The sequence below is a fragment of the Gopherus flavomarginatus genome, chromosome 4, assembly GCF_025201925.1.
Source record: "Gopherus flavomarginatus isolate rGopFla2 chromosome 4, rGopFla2.mat.asm, whole genome shotgun sequence".
Taxonomy (NCBI): domain Eukaryota; kingdom Metazoa; phylum Chordata; order Testudines; family Testudinidae; genus Gopherus; species Gopherus flavomarginatus.
The window spans coordinates 159,291,518-159,315,887 of NC_066620.1; the positions used below are offsets into that span (position 1 = coordinate 159,291,518).

Genomic DNA, 24,370 nt, shown 5'->3' on the forward strand with positions numbered 1-24,370 from the left:
ACTTGGATGCACTGTGCCTCTAACAACACAGCCCTGGGAAATGGGTGGAGAAGAAAAGCCCTTCTGCCCCCCAACACCCTATTTTGGCAGTCAGTGCATGTGGGTCACGCTGTATGAGGTGACTGTTACCCAGTAGCAGATTAGCCATTGGGCCAATGGGACTGTGCCCAAGGGCCCCAGCCAACTGGAGGGCCCTGGAAAAATGGGCACCTCTGCTCTGCCCGGTGCTCCTGCAAGACCCCGCTCTCTGGCAGGAGTGCAGGGGGACTGACAGTGGAAGCAGGGGGGAGAGGGACCCCCACTTGCTCTGGCCTACGGCCCCACAAAACAGTAATCTGCCACTGTTTACCCCTGTCCTAGCCCGGGGGGGGGTCCCCTCTGCCCCTCTTTGAGAGTGCCTCAACCCCAGAGTGGAACAGGCTCCTCTCTGATTTGCCCCTCTCCTGGCTCCACCTGTTTGACCCTCCTGTGCAGTCAGTATCCCCACTGCACAGGCTCTGTCCATCCCATAGCCAATGCTGACGAGCCGCAGTTTTTAACGTTACACCACTTGCCCTCCAGGGCAGAGGGGATCGGGGGCTCTAGGGTTGCCAACTTTCTATTTGTAGAAAACACAACACCCTTGCCCCGCCCCTTCACTGAGCCCCTACTTCAGTTCACTCCATCCTCCCTCCCTCCATTGCTCACTCTCCCCAACCCTTGCTCATTCACTCAGTTTCACTGGGCTGGGGCAGGGAGTTGGGTTTTGGCTGGGGATGGGGGCTCCGGGGTGGGGATGCAGAATTTGGGGTGCAGGAGGGGGCTCTGGGCTGGAGGCTGCAGACTGAGGGGTTCGGAATGGGAGGGGGCTCCAGGCTGGGGCAGGAGGTTGAGGTGTAGAAGAGGATATCGGCTCTGGGCTGGGGGTTTGGGGTGCAGGAGGGAGCTCTGGGCAGGGGGTGCAGGAGGGTGCTCTGAGCTTGAGGTCGGGGACCGAGGGGTTCGGAATGGGAGGGGGCTCCAGGCTGGGGCAGGAGGTTGAGGTGTAGAAGGGGATATCGGCTCTGGGCTGGAGGTTTGGGGTGCAGGAGGGAGCTCTGGGCAGGGGGTGCAGGAGGGTGCTCTGAGCTTGAGGTCGGGGACCGAGGGGTTCGGAATGGGAGGGGGCTCCAGGCTGGGGCAGGGGGTTGAGGTGTAGGAGGGGGTATTGGCTCTGGGCTGGGGGTTTGGGGTGCAGGAGGGGGCTCTGGGCTGGGGGTTTGGGGTGCAGGAGGGGGCTCTGGGCTGGAGGTTGGGGTTGGGGACCGAGGGGTGCGGAGTGGGCGAGGGCTCCAGGCTGGGGCAGGAGGTTGAGGTGTAGGAGGGGATATCGGCTCTGGGCTGGGGGGTTGGGGCGCAGGAGGGGGCTCCGGGCAGGGGGTGCAGGAGGGGGCTCTGGGCTGGAGGCTGCAGACTGAGGGGTTCGGAATGGGAGGGGGCTCCAGGCTGGGGCAGGAGGTTGAGGTGTAGAAGAGGATATCGGCTCTGGGCTGGGGGTTTGGGGTGCAGGAGGGGGCTCCGGGCAGGGGGTGCAGGAGGGGGCTCTGGGCTGGGGGTTTGGGGTGCAGGAGGGGGGTCTGGGCAGGGGTTGCAGGAGGGAGCTCTGGGCTGGAGGTCGGGGACCGAGGGGTTCGGAATGGGAGGGGGCTCCAGGCTGGGGCAGGAGGTTGAGGTGTAGGAGGGGGTATTGGCTCTGGGCTGGGGGTTTGGCGTGCAGGAGGGGGCTCTGGGCTGGGGGTTTGGGATGCAGGAGGGGGCTCTGGGCAGGGGGTGCAGGAGGGGGCTCTGGGCTGGGGGTTTGGGGCGCAGGAGGGGGCTCTGGGCAGGGGGTTCAGGAGGGGGCTCTGGGCTGGGGGTTGGGGCGCAGGAGGGGGCTCCGGGCAGGGGGTTTGGGGTGCAGGAGGGGGCTCTGGGCAGGGGGTGCAGGAGGGGGCTCTGGGCGGGGGGTTTGGGGTGCAGGAGGGGGCTCTGGGCAGGGGGTGCAGGAGGGGGCTCAGGGCTGGGGGTTGGGGCGCAGGAGGGGGCTCTGGGCAGGGGGTTTGGGGTGCAGGAGGGGGCTCTGGGCAGGGGGTGCAGGAGGGGGCTCTGGGCTGGGGGTTGGGGCGCAGGAGGGGGCTCTGGGCAGGGGGTTTGGGGTGCAGGAGGGGGCTCTGGGCTGGGGGTTGGGGCGCAGGAGGGGGCTCTAGGCTGGAGGTCGGGGACCGAGGGCTTGGGACTGGCCGGCGCTTACAAAACTCCCCTCACAACCCCTCGCCTCGCTGCTACTGCGCCCAGGAAAGCCCGGCCGGTGCCGCAGGCCCCAGCGCCCCGCGGCGGGAACGGGGTCATGCTCCTCCCTGAGTTTCGTTTCTCCAGCTGCGCGCCCTGGTCCCGGAAAGGAAGTTGCCTGAGCCTGGTCTCGCGCTTGGCGCCTCAGTGCCCTGAGCCAGGGAGGCGGTGAGAGCTGAGCCATGGGGGACCAGTGCGCCGCAGCGAGGAGAGCCAGAGGGGCGAGAAAGGCGCCGAGTCAGAGCAGCGCTCCGGAGCCCCCGCGGAGCCATAGCGCCAAGGCCCCTGCCCGGGGCGGCGGGAGAGCTGGGGCAGGGAGAGGGGACGCTCGGCCTCCCGGTGAGCCTGCCAGAGCCGTTAACCCCCGAGCCGCCCCCTCTCCCACTGACCCGCGGGGCGCCACATCTGCCAGATCCCGCCCAGAGAAGGGACCTGCTCGCAGCGAGCTGGGCTCTGTCCGTAGCGGGGAGGGAGCGAGTAATGCTGGCCCCAGTAGGAAGGCGGTCCCCGCTAGGAAGGACTCTGCCCGCAGGGAGACGGGAGCTGTCCCGAAAACAAAAGAGCCTCCCTCCACCGGGCCGCCCGCTGTAGCGTCCTGCTGCTGCACGGGGGCGCACAGCAGCGGCGGTGTCAGGTCAGCTGGAGTGGGAGCCCCGCGGCTCAGGGATGTGCTGAAGACACTGAGCCTGGGCCGGCAGGACACGTCGGAGGCCGCGGAGCGTGTGAACCAGCTCATCCGCACGTTGGTGTCAGCGATCAGAGCCCGGGAGAGCACTTTCAGCTCAATGGATAGCCTGGGCACCGGTAGCTACTACGAGCATGTCAAGGTGAGGAGAAGCGGGCAGGGGCTTAAGCACTTCATCTCCATCGGACACTGTTAATGTAGGACCTACCATGATTGTGGCACTTCCAGCTCTGATGTGACTCATTATCTTCTGCCACCTCCAGCCTCCCTCCCTGGAACTGCTTTTCAGACACTCTCCCGGGTCCTTTTCTGTCCCTGATTCTTATTTAAAATTGTCTCCAAATTGTCTCAGCACGGCACAGCCCTTGCCTCTGCTGCAGCAGCTTCTGAAACTATAGTGGCTCAAGCTCTTTGTGGCTTTGAGGCAAAGCACATTATCTTACAGGGACAGTTTCGCTGCACTCTTTCCCATAATGGCTAATTACATTCCTTCTAGCTCTACAGTTTGTATTGGTGACCATAACCATAGATTTGAGTACCCCCAGGTTCCTAGCAGGTTTCATGAAATCTGTTGTGTCTTCCTTTGGGGTTACAGGGATAGTGGGGACTAGTTGGGAGGGAGGTTGATGTTGTAAAAACAATTTCGTTATAGAGAGGGGGAGGCTTTCCTCCTTAATAAAATTTTCCAGCTGTTACAAAAGATATTCAAACTGGCTTACTCTAATTTCCTCAGGAAGTTTGTTGAATTAGTTCCTGTTGATTAAGAGACAGCTCCAGATCTCATACAGGTTGTGCTCTGCATTGTTCTACACTAGAGGAACATAGTTGTCCTGATGGTTTATGTAGATTAAGATAATGTAGTTGAGACCAGCTCCATTAGTCGATTTAGACTGGGAGCAAGTGGAGAAACTGGAGCACAGGCTTGATTTACTCATAGAGACCTAAAACACACAGACAGTGGATAGCTTAGGTTTGCACTAGCTGAAGCCTTTACATTGTTCTGATGTTAAAGTGTAGATACCGTCAGTTACAATTATCCAGGCTGCAGATGACAGGGGTATTGATCATTGTGGATAGTCTTTATATGAGAAAGCCGGGAGTGGTGGGGACAGGTAGAGTAAACTCTTAACATGTGGAGGTGGATCCCTCATGGCTGGGGGATAACAAATCTTAACACAGTATTATCTGACACTAGTTATCCCTTAATTTTTCCAGCACACACCACAAACAGCCTGTGCATGTATCCAAATGGTTTAGTCCCATCTAAATAAAAAGCATCTTCTTACAATATCCAGGGTATGGAGTCTCACTTGTCTTGGGATGGAGTGCGATTGCAGAGGACCATGAGATAAACAGATTACATGGAGGTCAGATAATATGAGAATGGCTATACTAGATCAGACCAAAGGTCTGTCTAGCCCAGTCTCCTGTCTTCCTACAGTGGCCAATGCCAGGTTCCCCAGAAGGAATGAACAGAACAGATAATCACCAAGTGATCCATCCCGTCGCCCACTGGAACGATTAAAGAATTAGAAAAACATGCCTCAGAGATTGAGCTCCTCGAATCTATTTACCTTAAAGCACAGGTATAGGGGTGACTTGATTACAGTTTGTAAGTACTTAGGTGAGGAACAATTACTACTAACTTCAATAAGAGTCAGACCTGTCAGCAGAGGGAGAATTGAGCAGTGTAATGTGGGTCTGTCTTGCTGCACTTGGGACTTCTATATCCATGTTATGAAAGTTGTTCTACTTTCACTTTATGAAATGTGTAGTTTACCCCATTCTTTAACAGGATGATTAAATCACTTTTAATCTTTTAACATCCAAAAATAAAACTTCCAGTAAGAGTTGATAAGAGTAGCTGCCTGACTGGGTTGTATTGTCTTTCTCCTGTTGAGAGTTTCCTGGTCTTAATTTACTGCAAATTACCATACATTTATTCCCCTCATCTCTGCACATGGAAGTGGAGGGGAGAATAAAGTCCATAGAGACAGTGATGAGCTGCCAAAATATTAACTACAGGTTCCCTCCTCCTCACCCCACGAGGGGGTCGTGGACGCCCCCCCAGGACTCCTGCCCCATCCAACCCCCTTCCCTGTCCCGACTTCCCCCTGCCGCCCCATCCAACCCCTCCTCTCATTCCTGATGGCCCCCCCTGGACCCCCGCCCCATCCAATCCCCCCTTCTCTCTGTCCTCAACTATCCCTTCCCCTGACTGCCCCCCACCGTGTAATGAATTGCACTCGGATGATGTTCTTTGGACAGTTGGCCTTGATATGTCCCAGTTCATTACACTTAAAGCATCTTCCATCTGATGGGTCACTGGGCCGAGGTGAGTTACTGGAGACTGGTGAGGTGGAAGAATACTGTGTCTGTGGCTTCACTTGGGTTGTAGGTGGGGTTTTTGGCTGCCCTCGGTTGTAGGGTTTATGGTCGGTGTGCCCCCTGGGGTATTCATTCCCCTTGACAGTAGCTTTCTTGCTTTCTGCCACTTCCATCCATCTGGCTCCAATCTTCCCCGCCTCAGCGAGATTTTTGGGTTTTTCATTTTGTATGTACCGTGTTATGTCCTTAGGAACACCATCCAAGAACTGCTCCATTTGTATGAGGAGGTGCAGTTCTTCCAAGGTTTTAACATTGTGTCCTGATATCCAGGCCTCATAATTTTTCCCAACGTAGTAGGCATGTTTGGGAAATGACACATCTGGTTTCCACTTTTGGGTTCTGAAATGCCGATGGGCATGATCCGGGGTGATCCCCATTCTGTATCTGGCCTTGGTTTGAAAAAGTTTATAGTCGTTCATGTTTTCCTTAGGCATTTCAGCTGCCACCTCTGCTAAAGGTCCACTGAGCTGTGGCCTCAATTCTACCATGTACTGGTCTTCAGGGATGCGGTACCCAAGACAGGCTCTTTCAAAATTTTCCAAGAAGGCCTCGGTGTCATCACCTGCCTTGTAGGTGGGAAATTTCCTGTGCTGTGGAACAATTATTGGTGCAGGGTTATTAGGGTTGGCTGTGTTTTGCTTAGCCTTTTCTAATTCCATGGCCTGTCGGTGGGCTTCCCTCTGGAGTTCCAGCTGTTTTTGGTGGTCTGCATCTTTGGCTGCTTGCTCTCTTTTGTAGGCTGCCTCTCTTTCTCTTTCTCTTAGCTCCATCTCTTGTAGTCTTTTTTCCAGTTCTTGCCTCTGTTCAGCTTCTTTAATTTGTTCTTCGGCCTCCATTTTTGTCTTGGTAGGCATGGTTCCTGTTTTCTTGTGTTGGGGTGCCCTCCAGTGTTTATCTTCTGAACTGCAGGCTCTGTTGCCTCCTGGGGTCTGCCTAGCAACAGTGCCTTTTTCCCTTTCTTCCTAGCTAATTTTTTTAATGTAAAGTAAACCAGAAAAACTTTATTTGCATGTATATAGTGCTGGTATATGACTCCTAATGGGAGTGCTATTGTCCGACAAAAGACCTGTTTGTCACAGCTTAATGGTTTCTTGCTTAATATGCAAGCCACAACTGCCAGAGAGAGCAGAGAAAAAAAAAATTCTCTCTGGTTCCTTTTTAAAACCAAACTGTTTCTCTCTGCTAAAAAGCCCCTAGCAGAGAAAAGAAAAATATAATATTCCTACTGGCTTGTGGATTCTATCTTTCTCACGACGCTGCACACCATGTCAATAACCTAGTCCCAAATTTGGACCTTAGCGTCCAAAATATGGGGGTTAGCATGAAAACCTCCAAGCTTAGTTACCAGCTTGGACCTGGTACTGCTGCCACCACCCAAAAAATTAGAGTGTTTTGGGGCACTCTGGTCCCCCCCAAAACCTTCCCTGGGGACCCCAAGACCCAAATCCCTTGAGTCTCACAACAAAGGGAAATAAACCTTTTCCCTTCCCCCCCCTCCAGGTGTTCCTGGAGAGATACACAGAAGCAACCTCCGTGAATCTAAGCAGAGGGAGTCCACCCTCTCTAATTCCAGTCCTGGAAACAAAAGCACTTCCCTCTTCACCCAGAGGGAATGCAAAGTCAGGCTAGTACATCTAACACACACAGGTCTCCCCTGACTTCTTCCTCCCACCAATTCCCTGGTGAGCTGCAGACTCAATTCCCTGAAGTTCCTCACTAAAGAAAAAACTCCAACAGGTCTTAAAAGAGAGCTTTATATAAAAAAGAAAGAAAAATACATACAAATGGTCTCTCTGTATTAAGGTGACAAATACAGGGTCAATTGCTTAAAAGAAATATGAATAAACAGCCTTATTCAAAAAGAATACAATTTAAAGCACTCCAGCAACTATAGACATGTAAATACAAAACAACAAACCATTTTTGTACTCACAACCTGGAAACAGAAGATTAGAAAGCAGGAAATAGAAAAATCTTCTCTAGCTGAGAGAGATTCAGGCAGAAGACAAAGAACTCAGACACAAACTTCCCTCCACCCAGAGTTGAAAAAAGTCTGGTTTCCTGATTGGTGCTCTGGTCAGGTGTTTCAGGTTACTTTTTTTTTCAGGTGAAAGAGACATTAACCCTTAGCTATCTGTTTATGACACACCGCCCCATCCAACCCCTGCTCCTTCCTGATGGCCCCCCCCAGGACCCTTGCCCTCATTCAATCCCCGTTCCCTGCCCTCTAACTGCCTCACCCCCATTCACCCCCCCACAACCCCCCAAACTCCTCTGCCCTCTTCCAACAACCCCTCCCTGCTCCCTGCCCCCTTACCGCACTGCCTAGAGCCGCTTGGCCGGGACCAGTAGTCGAGCTGGAGGCAGTCGCCGGGCCGGAGCTGGGGGTGCTCGGTTGGGGCCGGGGGTGCCAGGCTGGAGGGAGCCACTGGGCCAGGACCAGGAGCCAGGCCGGAGGGAGCTGCTGGGCCGGCTATACCTCCCCTCCCCCCAGCTTACCTGCGTGCCTGCTGCGTGTTTCAGGCTTCCCGCAAACATCTGATTCGTGGGAAGCAGGTGAGGGGGAGGAGGAGGAGAAGGGGGGTAGAGTGTTCAGGGGAGGAGGGGGAAGTGAACTGGGGCTGAGGCAGAATGGACAGCTGCCAGAGCTTTTGTTAAATAAAGCCTGTATAGAACCAGTTGTCCCGGAACAACCGGTTCTAAAAGGGCTTCTAAATTCAACAACCGGTTCCTGGTTCCTGCGAACCGGCTCCAGCTCACCACTGCATAGAGGCATTTATAATGGAAATGCAGGTTAAAACCTTACCTGTAATAACAAAACACAGTAAGTATTTCTGTGATTCACAGATTTCTGCACCAAATGAGTTCGATGTCATGTTTACGATGCCAGCTCCTAGAGTTAAACTGGAACAATGTGATGACTCTGGTGCCTTTTATTATGTGAGACTTAAAAGAAATCCTCAAGGAAACGAGCTGGACAAATTTTTACAGGAAGATGGGACATTAGCAGCCTGTAAGATGCTTTTTGCCCTGAGGAACATTATTAAAGAAATTGTAAAGAGCATGACAAGTAAGTATTCAGTGGACAATATTTTCCAACACAGGTGTTACTGTTCACATTAATGTCTATACATATAAATCACTGGAAGTAGTGTTGTACATACAACTTATGTTCTTGTTAGCAGTGCCTTCATAGACGTGTGCACAAAATGCTAGAAAAAACTATTCATATCTGTGCTTCTTGTTGCAAGAGCAATAAGAGAAGAGCAACCACAAACATACAGGGTCCATTCTTATGGAACAAGCTGTATTTGCACATTGAAACAAAGGACATTCAGGGTACGGTCTAAGGCCAGGTTTCAGTCAGGCCAGTCACATTAGGAAAACGACAGATGGCTTAAACAAGTTTGTAGAAGTATTTGAAAAAATCCTTATGCCACATACTGACTCAATTTCTTCTGCTTTATACCAAGTGTTCTTACATTTACTGGAAGTAAGTTTTCCGTAGTTTCTAAACTTATCCCGCCCCTCTTAAAACAAAGTAGTATTTTCTTCCAGCAAGATGCTAGAAACATTCAATCTAAGTTTCTAAAATAACTCAAGAGACTGCTTGTTGTAGCACTGAAATGACTGATATGGTTTTTAATATCTGAGGTTCTTTTACATCGGCATTAAACTGTTCAAATAACCTTGTCCATAATAGACCAGTTCAATGGATGTGGATCTTGTGAAAAATTCCATGTCTTGCTTTTCAGTGTATTTTTTGCTCAAGAATATGGTGCTATAATCAGGGAATACTCAGATAGAGAAGAGGTTGAATTATGGTCTGTAGACCAAGATATAAAGTAAAGTAAGCGTTATACATAATGGAATGCCCACTGATGTCAGAAGGATAGGGGTTATACAGAGATTAGGGGAGAATATGGCCTTCATTCATTAAAATGTTTTATTTATTTTGGAAATAAATTGTCATTTTTAACACTAACAATATACTCTAAGTGAGAATATATAATCCCCTTTAGCTGACAGCTATGTGTGTTGAAAATTGTGGCCACAATTTTCAACTAACATTTACAATATGAAATAAAAAAATACATTGGGTTCTATGGGTCTAATGCATAAAAATATTCCTAAACAAGACAAGAACATTCTACTTTTAGAATCAGTTCTCAATGCAAATACAAGGTGTCAAGCTATTATTCCCACTTTGAACTTTAGCGTCCAGAAAGTGGGAACCTGCATGTAGCCTTCTAAGCTTAATTCCTAGCTTAGATCTGATAGCGCTGCCACCAACCAGAAATTCCAGTGTCTGGTACACTCCCTGTCTCCCCAAAATCTTCCCTGGGGGACCCAAGACCCAAACCCCTTGGGTCTTAAAACAAAGGGAAATAAACCATTTCCCCTCCTTTCCTCCCTCCCAGACTTCCCCTCCCTGGGTTACTCTGAGAGATAGATACACTGATCCAAACTCGTTGGATCCTAAAACAGAGAGGAATTAACCTTTCCCCTCTTTTCTCTCCCCCCACCACTCCTTGGTGAGTTCAGACCCAATCCCCTTGAGTTTTACACAAGGAAAAAAATCAATCAGGTTCTTAAAAAAGAAAGCTTTTAATTAAAGAAAGAAAAAGTAAAAAAAACACTCTGTAAAACCAAGATGGAAAATGTTTACAGGGTCTTCAGCTTATATAGACTAGAGGGAATCCCTGCCCCCTAGCCTAAGATACAAGTACAGCAAACAGAGGAAAAAAATCCTTCCAGCAGAATACACATTTGCAAATAAAGAAAACAAACAAAGACTAATCCGCCTTCTATCTAGTACTTTATTTGGAACATGATAGACTGTTTCAGAAAGATTGGAGAAACCTGGTTGCATGTCTGGCCCCTCTTAACTCCAAGAGAGAACAAAGAACAACCCAAAAGGCACGAAGACTTCCCTCCACCAAGATTTGAAAGTATCTTGTCCCCCGATTGGTCCTTTGGTCAGGTATCAGCCAGGTTCACTGAGCTTGTTAACCCTTTACAGGTAAAAGAGACAGTAACCCTTAACTATCTGTTTATGACACAAGGTCTCTCCAAAGCACCTTAATTTCAGTTATGTTACCTGGAAAGGCACTTTCTTTTCATTTCATTGTAGCATATTAATGCAGCTAGTCAAATACTGAAATCTGATGTTACGATTTTACATAAGCTACTTATAAAAATGGCTTGTTTATTTGTTCTCGATGGGGCAACCTGCAATTATTTGCCCCTCATGAAGTTCTAAGTAGTTTCATGCATTTTCCTTTGTTTACTTGGTCAATTTTCCGCACATACCTTAAATAAAAAATGAACTGTTTGCATTATACAAACTGATTTAAAAATACTTAGTCTCTTCATATATTCTCTAATAGTCAGTGACTGAAGCTTTGTATATGACATGATATAGCTGAAAATTCTAGTTAAACAAACAAAAACATTCAAAAATGGTTTCTTCCAATATTAAAAAGTTAAGGTTATTAAAGAAAATTCATTACTTTTTTGATAGGAACAGAAATGAAAGTCACTGTGGATAAAAAAAAGGCTGGAAGCCCTGCAATAACACTTCGCATTGGGAATCCTCCAATGGAGATATCAGTGGATATAATCTTGGCTTTGGAAGTTCGAAGTCAGAGCTGGCCTGCCAGTACACAGGAGGGCCTAAAAATTGAAGAATGGCTAGGAAGCAAAGTCAAACAAGAATATAAATGGAAGCCAATATACCTAGTACCCAAACATGCCAAGGATGGAAGAGCGCTAAAAGGTATTGTTTTTTATTTATTTATTTATTTTTAAATGTGAGAGGGATCTTCTGCTCAGCTAGTAATTACCCAACTGCTGTAATATTACTTTTTGTTTTTGTTAGTCAGCAGGGCATGCAGTATTCTTCTCTTATCAGAGAGGTAGCCATGTTAGTCTGTATCCACAAAAACAATGAGGAGTCCAGTGGTACCTTAAACACTAACAGATTTATTTGGGCATAAGCTTTTGTGGGTAAAAACTAACAAACATTTCTTCAGATGCACGAACCAATGTTGTAAACCAATACGTAAAAGGATAAATGGATACAAATCAGACATCAGGAATGGTAACATACAAAAGCCAGTAGGAGAACACTTCAATCTCCCTGGACCTTCAATAACAGATTTAAAACAAAACACAGACTTCAAAGAGAAACTGCAGAGCTCAATTAATTTGCAAACTTAACACCATTAATTTGGGCTTAAATAGGGACTGGGAGTGCCTGGCTCACCACAAAAGCAATTTCTCCTCTCTTGGTATTGACACTGCCTCACCAATTATTGGGAATGGACCACACACTCCCTGACTGAATTGGCCTTCTACACTGGTTCTCCCCTTGTAAGGTGACTTCCTTCACTTCATGTGCCAAAATATATTTATGCCTGTATCCGCAATTTTCACTCCAGGCGTCTGAAGAAGGGTTTTTTACTCACAAAAGCTTATGCCCAAATAAATCTTAGTCTTTAAGGTGCCAACGTTATTCTTCTGTCTGTCTTGTCCGTGGCTACATCTGGATCAGGGCCATCATTTAAGAAAACCTTATCTTTGAATTATTAAACTTGTCCTATTCTTCATATTGTGGAGGCTCTGTACAAAGACCATTCCTACCCTGAAGCTCTTACATCAAAGTGTCTGATGCTGAAGTAATTTCAGATAGACCCTCCCATATTAGAACATTGTACTACTTTCCAACCATGGCCATATAGAGGTATTTTTACCACCTTTTTCTGTTATATAATAGAAACCTATTGCGAATGAAGGAAAGTATGCTTCTGCACAAATAGAACATCAAAATGTGTTTCTGTATGTGAAGCTGAATGATTTAGTCTACACAAAACTACATCTAAAACCTCAATGTTTTACATTGTATGGGAAATTTACTAGATTTCCCCATCAAGTTCAGGTCTTCATAAGTGCACCATTACCATTATTTTTATTTAACTTGGCTGTCACAATCATGATCTGTGGCAGTAGAGTACATCTAGGGGGAAACTGACATTTTTTTTCTATTATATTTCAGCAAAAGAAAGTGTTATGCAGAGAAAGGCTTTGCTAAAGTTTTTGTTTGTTTGTTTGTTTTATTAAAATCTCAGCACAGATTTTACCTAATGCTATTTGATAGTATTGCCTTGTCTTGTTGATCTCCTGTAATAGGAAAATTAAATGTAAACAGTGACAATGTGCTTGGTGGGGTAGAAAGCTGATCTGAAGTGGTGTGGGAAGCATATAGCCCTATGTTGGTGCTATAAAAATAATTTATATAATTCTTCATGGGTGCTAATTTACTCAAACTGAATGCCTTGCCGTGATTGGAAAACAGGGTACTATTGCAAGAGTAAACAGAGGCGTACTCCTAAAACAAGATCATGTCAGAATCAACAGACAGTGGAAAAAAAGTCTTAAAAATAAGTTATGTCAAACACCGCAATTAGCTTATCCCAAAACAAAAAATTGTTTTAAGATTAAAATTACTTGATATGTACTTTCAAAGATGGAAAGCTTCTTGGGGTATTGTAATTATCCCAAAATCACAAATTATAAACCCGGGAAATTAAGAGTTAAGTTTACACTTCAAAGAAATCCAAACATTTAGGTATGGAAATACAGTTAAAATATCCAGACAACCATAACACTGTCTTTTAGGGAAAATCATGCAAAAAACATACAATTAGGGGATTTTAGCATTTTGTGGTTTAGATTATTAAATAGATATTTTTAAAGTCAAAAAAAAGTTGCAGACATTTCCAAATAAGTTCACTTCAGGATGACTTTTCTTTAGCTACATAAACTGTGTAAGACTCACATTATAAGTGGGTAAAAGTGTTACTAAATGTTTGTATTCTTTTAATACATCTTTAGAAGACACCTGGCGACTCTCTTTCTCACACATTGAAAAGGCTATGATAAAGAACCATGGCAACACAAAAACATGTTGTGAATCTAAGGGAGTTAAGTGTTGTAGGTTAGTATGTCTTTTTGTATGTCTTTTTTGAAGTCTCTTTTAGCCACTATATCAGTCTAGCAAGTGTTTTAATTCTTTCTAAATTTATAATTTAATCTGTGGTGTGAGAGAACAAGAACCCATACTAAGGAATAATAGGGAGCCTGTATGAAGCCTTCATATTTGAAAAACACTTCATGCATATCACTTAATAGTCACACCCCCCTTCTGTTGTAGACAAATAAATACAATCCTGTGCACTGCTGGGTATGTCTGGCTTCCACTGAAGTTTAAGGAAGATGGGGGCATACTACATCACAGGTTTACATCCTATTTTCGCATTACAAAGCAAACAGATGAAATCTGTCAAAAAAAACAAAACAAACAATCCCCCCCCCACACTTCCTAAGTCTGATTAAAAAAAAGTTAGCCCCAGTTTGTTAGATAGCGGCATCCAGTACACATATGGTGACAGTAAAAAAAAGGCTGAACGGGCTCCATGGTTGCTGTGCTATGGCGTCTGCCAGGGCAATCCAGGGAAAAAAGGGCACGAAATGATTGTCTGCCATTGTTTTCCCGGAGGAAGGAATGAGTGACGACATTTACCCAGAACCACCTGCGACAATGATTTTTGCCCCATCAGGCACTGGGATCTCAACCCAGAATTCCAAGGGGCGGGGGAGACTGCAGGAACTATGGGATAACTACAGAATAGCTACTCACAGTGCAACGCTCCGGAAATTGACACTGGCCTTGGACCATGGATGCACACCGCCAAATTAATGTGCTTAGTGTGGCGGCGTGCACTCAACTTTATACAATCTGTTTTACAAAACCAGTTTATGTAAAATCGGAATAATCCCATAGTGTAGACGTACCCTCAAGAGATGTTATCGCCAAAATGCCGCTCCTTGACATTGCCACTACTCAGAAGAATTTCGGCGGCTGCTTGCCCGGCGGCCAGTAGGCGGGCACACACAGATGCTGTGTTGGGGACCCCGATTTATACTAGATACTGGGCACTAAATAAGTTAGCTACTTGAGGCAATTCATTAATAAGTGTGTTTTTTTGGAGGAGGGGGAGGAAGGGGAAATACATGAAGAATCATTTGGTGTTTTAAACAGTATAATTTAAGGAATTGATTTTGACAGATAACCCATTTTGCATTCTGTAGTTTTACAAATCATGAACCCTTCTGAATTTCATTAACAATTCTAAGCATAGGAAGAGAGAGAAAAACAGTCACCAAGTAGGTGTATGACTCCTTCAGTCTCTCTCGTGTTTGTCAGTTCTCTAGATTTGACACATAAGACATCAAATTATTAGGAGAATTATTTTATTTTTGGCTACAACAGTAATTTAAAAAAATTGTTTTATGAATTGGGCCAGATTCACTGCTGTTGGTGCAAGCACACGTAAATTGCATCTTTCCATACCCATTGGCTCCTTCTGTCCAAGGGAAGGCAGTGATATATCCCTCAGTTTGTCAGAAAAGGGCAGTTTTAATTTGCAGCAGTCTCCAAAACTGCCCACTGGTGGTAACTGCTGTGGGGAGTGCACTAAATGAAGCATATGACTGGCCAACACTACTCAGTTTCTGGGTTATGATGGCTCCCAGTGGAAGGAAGTTCCTATTATAATGCACCACTAAAACTTCCCTTGGGCACAGTCTTTCAATCTGGGGAGCCCTGTGGAAAAACTAATGCAATCCTGGGATTAATCTGGCCTATACAAATGCAATGGATTTTCATACTTTATAGGAAAATATTATTGGCAAAATTCTTTATCCCACTTGTTGGGGTCTGCATCAAATGCCTCATGAAAGCAAAATACTTCCAGGAACACTTATTTGGCATACATAAGGCATTTCCCAGTAATAACATTTTATTGTTCAACAGGAAAAGCTGTCTGAAACTTCTGAAGCATCTTCTGGATCAGCTTAAAACAAAAGATGGAAACAGACGGGGGCTGGACAAATTCTGTTCCTACCATGCCAAAACTGCCTTTTTCCAAGCATGTGTCCTTTGGCCAGATGACAAACAATGGCTGTTCACAGACCTTGAGAGCTGTTTTCAAAAATTTTTGAATTTCTTTCTGAATTGCCTCAACAATGCAAAGCTTCCACACTTTTTTATTCCTACACATAACCTTTTTAGTAGACAATTAATTGATAAGGCAAGCAGTGATTTCCTTTCAAAGGAAATTAAATATGAAATAAACAATAGATTTCCAATATTTGAACTGCAGAATTAATATTCTATGATGTTTTTCAAAAATTTCATTTACATTTTATAAATCAGCATATCTAATACAGAATCAACATTTGAAATTATATTCCTTGGGAATTTCTGGTGCTATGAAAAGTGGTAGTAAAGTAATTGTGGTCAATAAATGAGACTTGCACATTTAAATTAAATTATGCTACTTAGTGGTAGAGGAGAAGGAACAACAGGACAAGTTTTTCACAATTTTAAGTCTGACTGGCGCCAGGCTACTTTCAACGGGGTGGGGTGGGGAAGGAGAATTAGCTATAATCCATACTTTCCTGCTCTCACTTCTATACACTTTTCTACACAGTGCAGCACTGCATACTATGGGAGTTTAATTTCTCAAGTGCAGTTCCATGTTACACATTAGCTAGTCTGCATAGTCCCTGCTGTCATATACTAAAAGCCTCCTCATGCACAATAACATAATACAGTTCTACACTAAAGTGCTTGGGAACTTTCAGTGTGCACTAACAGGGTCTACATGGATCAATAGTGCGCAAACAGTGTACTTTACAAATTACGGCCCTTGTAGTGCACAGTGCCACACACTATAGACAAGCGCTATGCTTCGAAGGCAGCAGCAGTGATTCAGTAGTAAAAACAAAACACAGATTTGACGCTAAACAATGATAGGCAAACAAATTTACGGACAAATGGCCATATTATACTCCTAGTTATACTGGTGCAGTTCTGAAGTCAATGGAGTTGCACCAGTATAAACACTGCTGAGTATCCTCCATATGTATTTACAGACAACAACCATAACTCACGTCTATATTTATCCCGAAGAGGCAACACTGCATAATAGCTTGCAAAAAAACAAAATCAGTTCTGATTTTCTTTCATCCGTTACTTTGCTCATGTTGAGGAATTTCGTTGGATACTTGAGTATTGAATATTCCAAAACAGAAATGTGCTTAAGGATAATTATACTCTTTACTGATCCTGCTTTTAAGTGATAAGGACTATAGTTGCACTTTAATTTTTGGATGTCAGAGTACAAGCAGCAGCAACAACAGACTTTATTATATCTGCTCAGACAGAACTTAACTTGATTCTTCTTTCTTGACGAGAGACTATGAAACAAGAGCACATAGGAAAGGTACAGCCAGTGGAAAAGCTATTATATTTTCAAGTTTTTTATTTAGCAAATGCAAAAATCTTACAGCATTTGAAAACTTCAGTGCTGTACAAAACTAGATTCCTTTATTCTCTTAAAAAAGGTCAAAAACATCAGAATAAATAGGAAAGGTGAAATCTTAGCCCTACTGAAGTCAACAGGAGTTTTGTATATATGTATATAAGCTTAATGTAAAATAAAATAAGAGGCCCAGAAGAATCAAAATAGAAAACATATAATCTTATTAGAAAAAAAAGATTGGGGCCTCACAAAATTTGTGTACTGTTTTATCATTTGGTTGGGTTTCCATCCACTCAGTGTGACAGACTTGATGAAATATTTGTTCAGAGATTTATCCAGCTATTACTGTAAGAATATGCTTCATTTTCCAACAATGAATCTTTATCCTTATCTGTCCCAAACCAGAGATGTAACATTTTCCTGGCACTCCACTGACATAAATGGTGGTAATATCAGGCACGTAAGAGAGTATGCACCACTCTGATTCCCTGAAAATATAAGGGAGACATTTATTTTTAAATTCTTGTATATTAAAAAATTCTGCAGTTTGTCAAATTAAACACAGATTCTTAATTTTCTTCGGCATTTTTAGTTTTTAAAAATGATGTAATTGCAATTACTAACCTTGACACACACTTTTTCCGCCTTAAGTGTGAATTAAATAATTGAGTGACAACTAAACATAGCAACACATTGTTAAATGTAAGGAGAACCAGATTTTCAAAAAAATTCACACACCTAATTGGTGTATCCAAGACAAGCATGCACAAAAGTACACATACTTGAAAAATCTGGCCCTAAATTCAAATCTATATCACTATTACTACAAGAATTTACTCACTTTGTTTAAGTATCTCCCAGGCAATTAAAAACCTTTCTGGGACTTTCCACGAGGTCTTCCTAAATCCTTTTTGATTTCTTTTGTCATCTGAAATTGCTTGAATCTTTCTGCCATTGAAATAAGCTCTTCAGGAACTGCCTGATAATTAGAAAGTTATGTTATGGAGACAGTTTATTCTAAGTGATTCTCTAAGCTTTGCAGTCATTTGCCAATGAAACAACAAATAAGTATTTATCCAGAATGTTTTCTATTATTCTAGGACTCTTATGGCTTTTTATCTAAAAATTAGGAAAAATCTTTGTAGCTTGAGTGATAAATTCTTTGGTGCTATGTCGTTGGATTTCCAGTGTATGTAGATGAACCAATACAGGATCTTCAGCTAAAAAAATCCTATGATGTCTTTCAAAGATTTCTGCCTCGGAGTTAAACTCCTGAGAAAAAGTTATGGGAAAAAGACAAAATTCAAGTAGATTAAAATCTGGCCCTAAATAATCTACTTGAATTTTATGCTGTTTACTCCATTTCTGCACCCAAATTTTACACCTGCAATTTGGTTAGTTAAATTCCTTATCTATACATGTTTAGTTCTTAAAATGTTGTTTTTAAAGGTGATTGGCATTCTCTTAGGATTTTTCACCCAAGTACCAGACCACCAGGTTAGAGTTCACTGAACTTTGGTTATGAAAAGACTAAGAATTCAAGTTCTTAAAAAAGAAACACCACAGTTTAGTATTTTTGTTTAGTGAAGATGATCAACCTCATTCTAATGCAATTGCAGGATAGAGGAAATCTTAGCTTTCCTATCCACAATACATTTCGCCCTTCATGAATGAAAATAGTTCACATCTTTGATGGAATAGCTTTCTGTCAGAAAAAGGCAAGTCTAAACTTTTGTTTACAAACTAAAATGCTTTGTAAAATAGTGTCAATTTCACTAAAATTTTATTTGGGAGAAAAAAGGAAAAAGTTCTAATAATCTCAGAGTGTCCCATTTCAATATCTTCAGAATATGAAATGGTTGATTTTTCCTTTTCAAATGGACATTGTTTTTAAAGGGTTTTTTTGTTTTTGTTTTAAGATACGGAAGACACCACTGTAGAGGGGAAGGAGGGCAGGTGGTGAAATATATATACTACTACATCTCAAAGAACTCAAATTTCTATAAGGTGACTTTCTTCTTTGAGTACTCACTCCATATATATTCCATTCTTGGTGGCTCAAAACAGTGAACTGAAGTCAGACAGGTGCTTGGAGTCTACTTAAAGAAACATTACAGTACTGCCCTGCCAGAAACAGCATCAGATAAAATTGTAACCTACCTTTCATAACTGTTCTTTGAGATGTGTTGCTGATGTCCATTCCATTCTAGGTGTGTGCATGCCTACGTGCACAGCTGTTGGAGACTTTTGCCTTAGTGATATCCATAGGGATGGCTATGGTTCCCTCTGGAGTGCCGCATTCATGCCTTGATATATCAAGCGCTGCTGGCCCTATGCCCTCTCAGTTCTTTCTTGCTAGCAACTCCAACAGAGGGGTAGGAGAGCGGCTAATGGAATGGACATGAGCAACACATCTTGAAGAACAATAGTTATGAAAGGTAGGTAACTTTTTTCCTTCAAGGACTTGCTCATGTTTATTCCATTCTAGATGACTCACAAGCAGTATCCCTGGAGGTCGGCTCTGAGTTCACAGACATGCGGCTTGTAATACTGCTCTACTGAAGTGAGCATTGTCTCGGCCTTGCTGGGTAAGCACACAGTGAGATGTGAATGTGTGAATGGACAACCAGGTGGCAGCCCTGGAGATATCTGGTATTGGCACCTGGGCCAGGAAAGCAGCTGACAAGGCTTGTGCTCTAGTTGAGTGGGTGGTGACAATTGCTGGTGGAGGCACTTTTTCCTGATCATAGCAAAATCAAATGCAGGCGATGATCCAAGACCAGATTCTCTGGGAGGACACTGGACTACCTTTCATCCTATCTGCTACCGTGACAAAATGCGTTGACTTGCAAAATGGCTTGGCTCTCTCGATGTAGAAGGCTAGCGCTCTCCTGACATCCAGGGAGTGCAACCTACTTCCTCCTCAGATTTATTAGGCTTTGGGAAGAAGACTGGCAAGAATAAGTCCTGGCTCGTGAAATTGCTAAACCACTTCGGGTAGGAAAGCCAGATGCAGCCGCAGCTGGACATTGTCCTTGAAGACCACGATATAAGGTGGTCCATTGTAAGTGCTCTAATCTTGGAAACCCTTCGGGCAGAGGCTTTCACCACCAGGAATGATGCCTTCCAGGAGAGCAGAACGAGGGCTCGAAGGGGGCTTTCATGAGCTGTGTGATCACCAGATTCAGGTCCCACGGAGGGACTGGATCCTGGAGTTGGAGGTAGAGCTGCTCCAGACCTTTTAAGAACACAGCCTGTCATGTAATGAGCAAAGACCGACCTGCCCTGGAACAGAGGGTGAAAGGCTGATATGACAGGTAACCATCAGCATGCCAAAACAGTGTTGGTGAGACCAAGGTGGAGCTATCAGGATTACTTTGGCTTTATCCTGCTTGATCTTCGTGAGGACTTTGTGCAGCAACAGCACTGGTGGGAAAGTGTACATCAGAGTCCCTGACCATGGGAGTAGGAAGGTATCTGACAAGGAGCTCCTTTCGATCCTCTGAAATGAGCAGAACAGATGACATTTCCTGTTCTGGAGATGGTAGAAAGCATTACTCACGGCTGTTGGGTATGAGAGCTCAGCATCAGCAATGAATCCAAGAATACTTCGATCAGTGGACTCCAAAATTTTTATGCCCAAGATCACTTTTTGAATTTAAGAGCACACAAGGATCTACCCTGCCCCTTCCCCAAAGTCCCACCCCACTCACTCCATTCCTTCCTCTCTCTCTCACTCACTCTCCATCACTCTCACTCACTTTCATGGGGTGGAGGGGGTGTGGGCTGGGACTGAGGGGTTTGCAGTGTGGGAGAGGGCTCTGGGCTGAGCCTGGGGCAGGGGGTTGGGGTGCAAGCTCCGGGAGGGAGTTTGGGTGCAGGAGGGGGTCTGGACTGGGGCAGAGTGTTGCGGTGCAGGAGGGGGTGGTGGTGCTGGCTCGGGGGCGGGGGGGCGGGTCAGGGCTGTGGCTTGCAGTGCAGGAGGGGGTTTGGGATGCTAGCTTCAGGAGGGGTCTCGGGTTGGGGTACAGCCTTCCGCCAGGCAGCACTTACCTCTAGCGGCTCCCAGTTCGCAGTGCAGTGTGTCTTCCACTAAGGCAGGCTCCTTGACTACCCCGGCCCCATGCTGCTCCCAGAAGGGACCAACGTGCCCCAGCAGCCCGAGGATGGGGAGGGTGGGTGGCATGTGGCTCAATGCGCTGCCCCTCTCTGCAAGCACTGTCCTCGCAGCTCCCACTGGCCACAACTCCCCATTCCCAGCCAATGGGAGCTGCGGGGACAGTGCTTGCAGGCAGAAGCAGTGCGCAGAGGGAGATCCCTGTTGCTCTGCCCCCAGGGCTTGCTGTCCATTTCTGGGAGTGGCATGTGGCCGGGGCAGGCAGCAAGGCTGTCTTAGTGGCAGCCCCGTTGTGCTGCCAGAGCCCGCGCTCAACTGGGAGATCCTCTAGGATCAACCAGTCGATCGCCATCGACCGGTTCGTGACCACTGACTTATAGACTGACTTGTCCAATTCTGAATGTGAACCTTCAACCAAAGAGAGACTGCACTATACTGCAAACTCCTCAAAATACTTTCCCCTGTCCACCAGCACCATCTCTGTTCTACTCAGGTTCAGCTTCATCCAGGTATTTTTCATCCAAGCATTGAGCCATCTTGGTTGTAATGGTATGTTCATGTTGTGAAAGGTAAGTAGAGCAGTGTTGCATCTGCATATTGCTGGCACTTAAGTCGATGTCTGACCAGTTTACTTAGTAGAAAAATGTAGATGATGAAAAGGACAGGAGAGAATTGATCCTTGTGGAACCCCATAAGTGAGGGTTTAGTGGTGGAGAAGCATCACTACTTTTTGGGTGTGTCCCTCCAGGAAGAACTCAAACAATTTTAGTGCATTATCCTGAACTCCTGCCATGACTCTCAGGTGAGACAGCAGTATTTCATGATCAATAGTGTCAAATGCTGTGGAGAGGTCCAGGATGAGAATGCATGTCTGCCTACTGACAGCAGATCATCCATTGGTGCCAATAAGTTTGAGTTTGATGTCCGGGCCGTAATCCACACAGATATGTCTAGAAAAGACGGTTACTCACCTTTGTAACTGTTGTTCTTCGAGATGTGTTGCTCACATCCATTCCAGTTAGGTGTGCGCGCCGCGCGTGCACGTTCGTCGGAAACTTTTTACCCTAGCAACTCCAGTGGGCCGGCAGGTCGCCCCCTGGAGTGGCGCCGCCATGGCGCCCAATATATATCCCTGCCGGCCCACCCGCTCCTCAGTTCCTTCTTGCCGGCGACTCCGACAGTGGGGAAGGAGGGCGGGTGTGGAATGGATGTGAGCAACACATCTCGAAGAACAACAGTTACAAAGGTGAGTAACCGTCTTTTCTTCTTCGAGTGATTGCTCACATCCATTCCAGTTAGGTGAATCCCAAGCCATACCTAGGCGGTGGGGTCGGAGCGAGAAGTCGCGGCATGGAGCACAGCAGATCCGAAGGCCGCATCCTCTCTAGACTGCTGGACCAGGGCGTAGTGGGAAGCAAAGGTGTGGACCGATGACCAGGTCGCTGCCCGACAGATTTCCTGGATGGGCACACGGGCGAGGAAAGCCAGCGACGACGCCTGCGCCCTGGTAGAATGCGCAGTCACACGGCCCGTAGGGACGTGGGCCAAGTCATAGCAGGTCCTGATGCAGGACGTTACCCAAGAGGATAACCTCTGGGAGGAGATAGGAAGCCCTTTCATGCGGTCCGCTACTGCCACGAAAAGCTGGGGGGATTTGCGGAAGGGCTTGGTCCTCTCCACGTAGAACGCGAGAGCCCTACGGACATCAAGCGAGTGGAGCTGCTGCTCCCTGCCTGAGGAGTGAGGTTTCGGGAAAAAAACCGGGAGGAATATCTCTTGGTTGACGTGGAAGGCTGAGACCACCTTGGGGAGAAAAGCAGGGTGTGGTCTCAGCTGCACCTTGTCCTTGTGGAAGACCGTATATGGGGGGTCTACCACAAGAGCCCGGAGTTCCGACACCCGTCTAGCTGAGGTGATAGCTACTAGAAAGGCCGTCTTCCAAGAGAGATAAAGCAGGGAGCAAGTAGCTAACGGCTCAAAGGGGGGCCCCATGAGTCGAGACAACACCAGGTTAAGATCCCAGGTTGGAGCAGGGGGACGGACGTTAGGGTATAAACGTTCCAGCCCCTTAAGGAATCTAGACACCGTCGGGTGGGAAAAAACAGAGTGACCATCCGCACCCGGGTGAAAGGTGGAGATAGCCGCTAGGTGGACTCGTAACGACGATATGGCCAGACCTTGCCCTTTGAGGGACCAAATGTAGTCTAAGATGTTGGCTACTGAAACTTCCATAGGGCGGAGATTTCTCTCCACGCACCAACAGGAGAAACGCTTCCATTTGGCCAAATACGTCGCCCTTGTGGACGGCTTTCTGCTGCCCAAGAGCACCTCCCTCACCGGCGTGGAACAGCGCAGCTCAGAGCCAGTCAGCCACGCAGGAGCCACGCCGCTAGGTGCAGCGACTGCAGGTCCGGGTGACAGAGGGTCCCGTGCTCCTGGGTAATCAGGTCCGGATGAAGGGGCAGGGGAACTGGGTCGGCTATGGCCAGGTCCAGCAGCATGGGGTACCAGTGCTGTCTGGGCCACGCCGGGGCTACCATGATCACATGAGCCCTGTCCCTGCGCACCTTCAGAAGGACCCTGTGGACCAACGGGAATGGGGGAAATGCATAGTACAGGTGGGTCGACCACTGGATGAGGAAGGCATCCGCTATCGACCCGGGTTCCCTGCCCTGAAAGGAGCAGAACGCTTGGCACTTCCTGTTCCCCTTGGCCGCGAAGAGGTCCACCCGGGGATAACCCCACCTCCGGAAGATGGAGAGGGCGACGTCCGGGCGAAGGGACCACTCGTGTGACAGGAAGGATCTGCTCAATCGATCCGCCAGCGTGTTCCGTACTCCGGGGAGGAAGGAAGCCATGAGGTGAATGGAGTGGGCTACACAAAAGTCCCAGAGTCGTATCGCCTCGTGGCACAGGGAGGAGGACCTGGTGCCGCCCTGCTTGTTGATATAATACATGGTCGTCGTGTTGTCGGTGAACACCGCGACACAACGACCCTGGAGCTGATGACAGAACGTTTGACAAGCAAGACGGACCGCTCTCAACTCCCGCATGTTGATGTGTAGCCCCACCTCCTCCTGGGACCACAGGCCCTGCGTCCTCAGGGTCCCTGCGTGGGCCCCCCAGCCGAGATCTGAGGCATCTGTTGTTAGGGACACCGAGGGCTGAGATGGGTGGAAGGGGAGACCCGCACACAACACTGACTGGTCCAGCCACCAGCCGAGAGAATCTAAGACCCTCTGGGGGATCGTGATTAACATATCTAGTGGCTGTCTTGTCGGCCTGTAATGACTGATGAGCCACAACTGGAGTGGCCTCATGCGGAGCCGAGCGTAATTGGTCACGAAAGTACAGGCCGCCATGTGGCCTAACAGGGTTAGACACGTCCTCACTGACGTCAGGGGGGCTGTCTGTAGTCGTTGCACGATTGCCGACAAGGCCTGGAACCGCTGCAATGGCAGCAAGGCCCTGCCCACAGTGGCGTCCAGGACGGCCCCGATGAAT

The 24,370-nt window shown here is 46.7% G+C and overlaps 2 protein-coding genes across 2 annotated transcripts in view; one reads left to right on the top strand and one right to left on the bottom strand.

Annotated features, from left to right (window-relative positions):
• The first annotated feature begins 1,221 nt into the window (after nucleotides 1–1,221).
• On the top strand, nucleotides 1,222–17,639 carry CGAS (cyclic GMP-AMP synthase). Its single transcript, XM_050950798.1, has 6 exons — nucleotides 1,222–1,269; nucleotides 2,212–3,113; nucleotides 8,207–8,429; nucleotides 10,884–11,138; nucleotides 13,256–13,358; nucleotides 15,237–17,639. The coding sequence occupies exons 2-6, from the start codon at nucleotides 2,469–2,471 to the stop codon at nucleotides 15,589–15,591; spliced, it is 1,581 nt and encodes a 526-aa protein (XP_050806755.1). The 5' UTR covers nucleotides 1,222–1,269; nucleotides 2,212–2,468; the 3' UTR covers nucleotides 15,592–17,639.
• A 3,712-nt stretch (nucleotides 17,640–21,351) lies between these two features.
• Nucleotides 21,352–24,370, bottom strand: part of DDX43 (DEAD-box helicase 43) — a 60,327-nt gene continuing 57,308 nt past the window's right edge. The window contains exon 21 of the mRNA XM_050950749.1: nucleotides 21,352–21,497. Within this exon, the coding sequence (XP_050806706.1) occupies nucleotides 21,352–21,497 (146 nt within the window). The remainder of the gene's footprint in view (nucleotides 21,498–24,370) is intronic.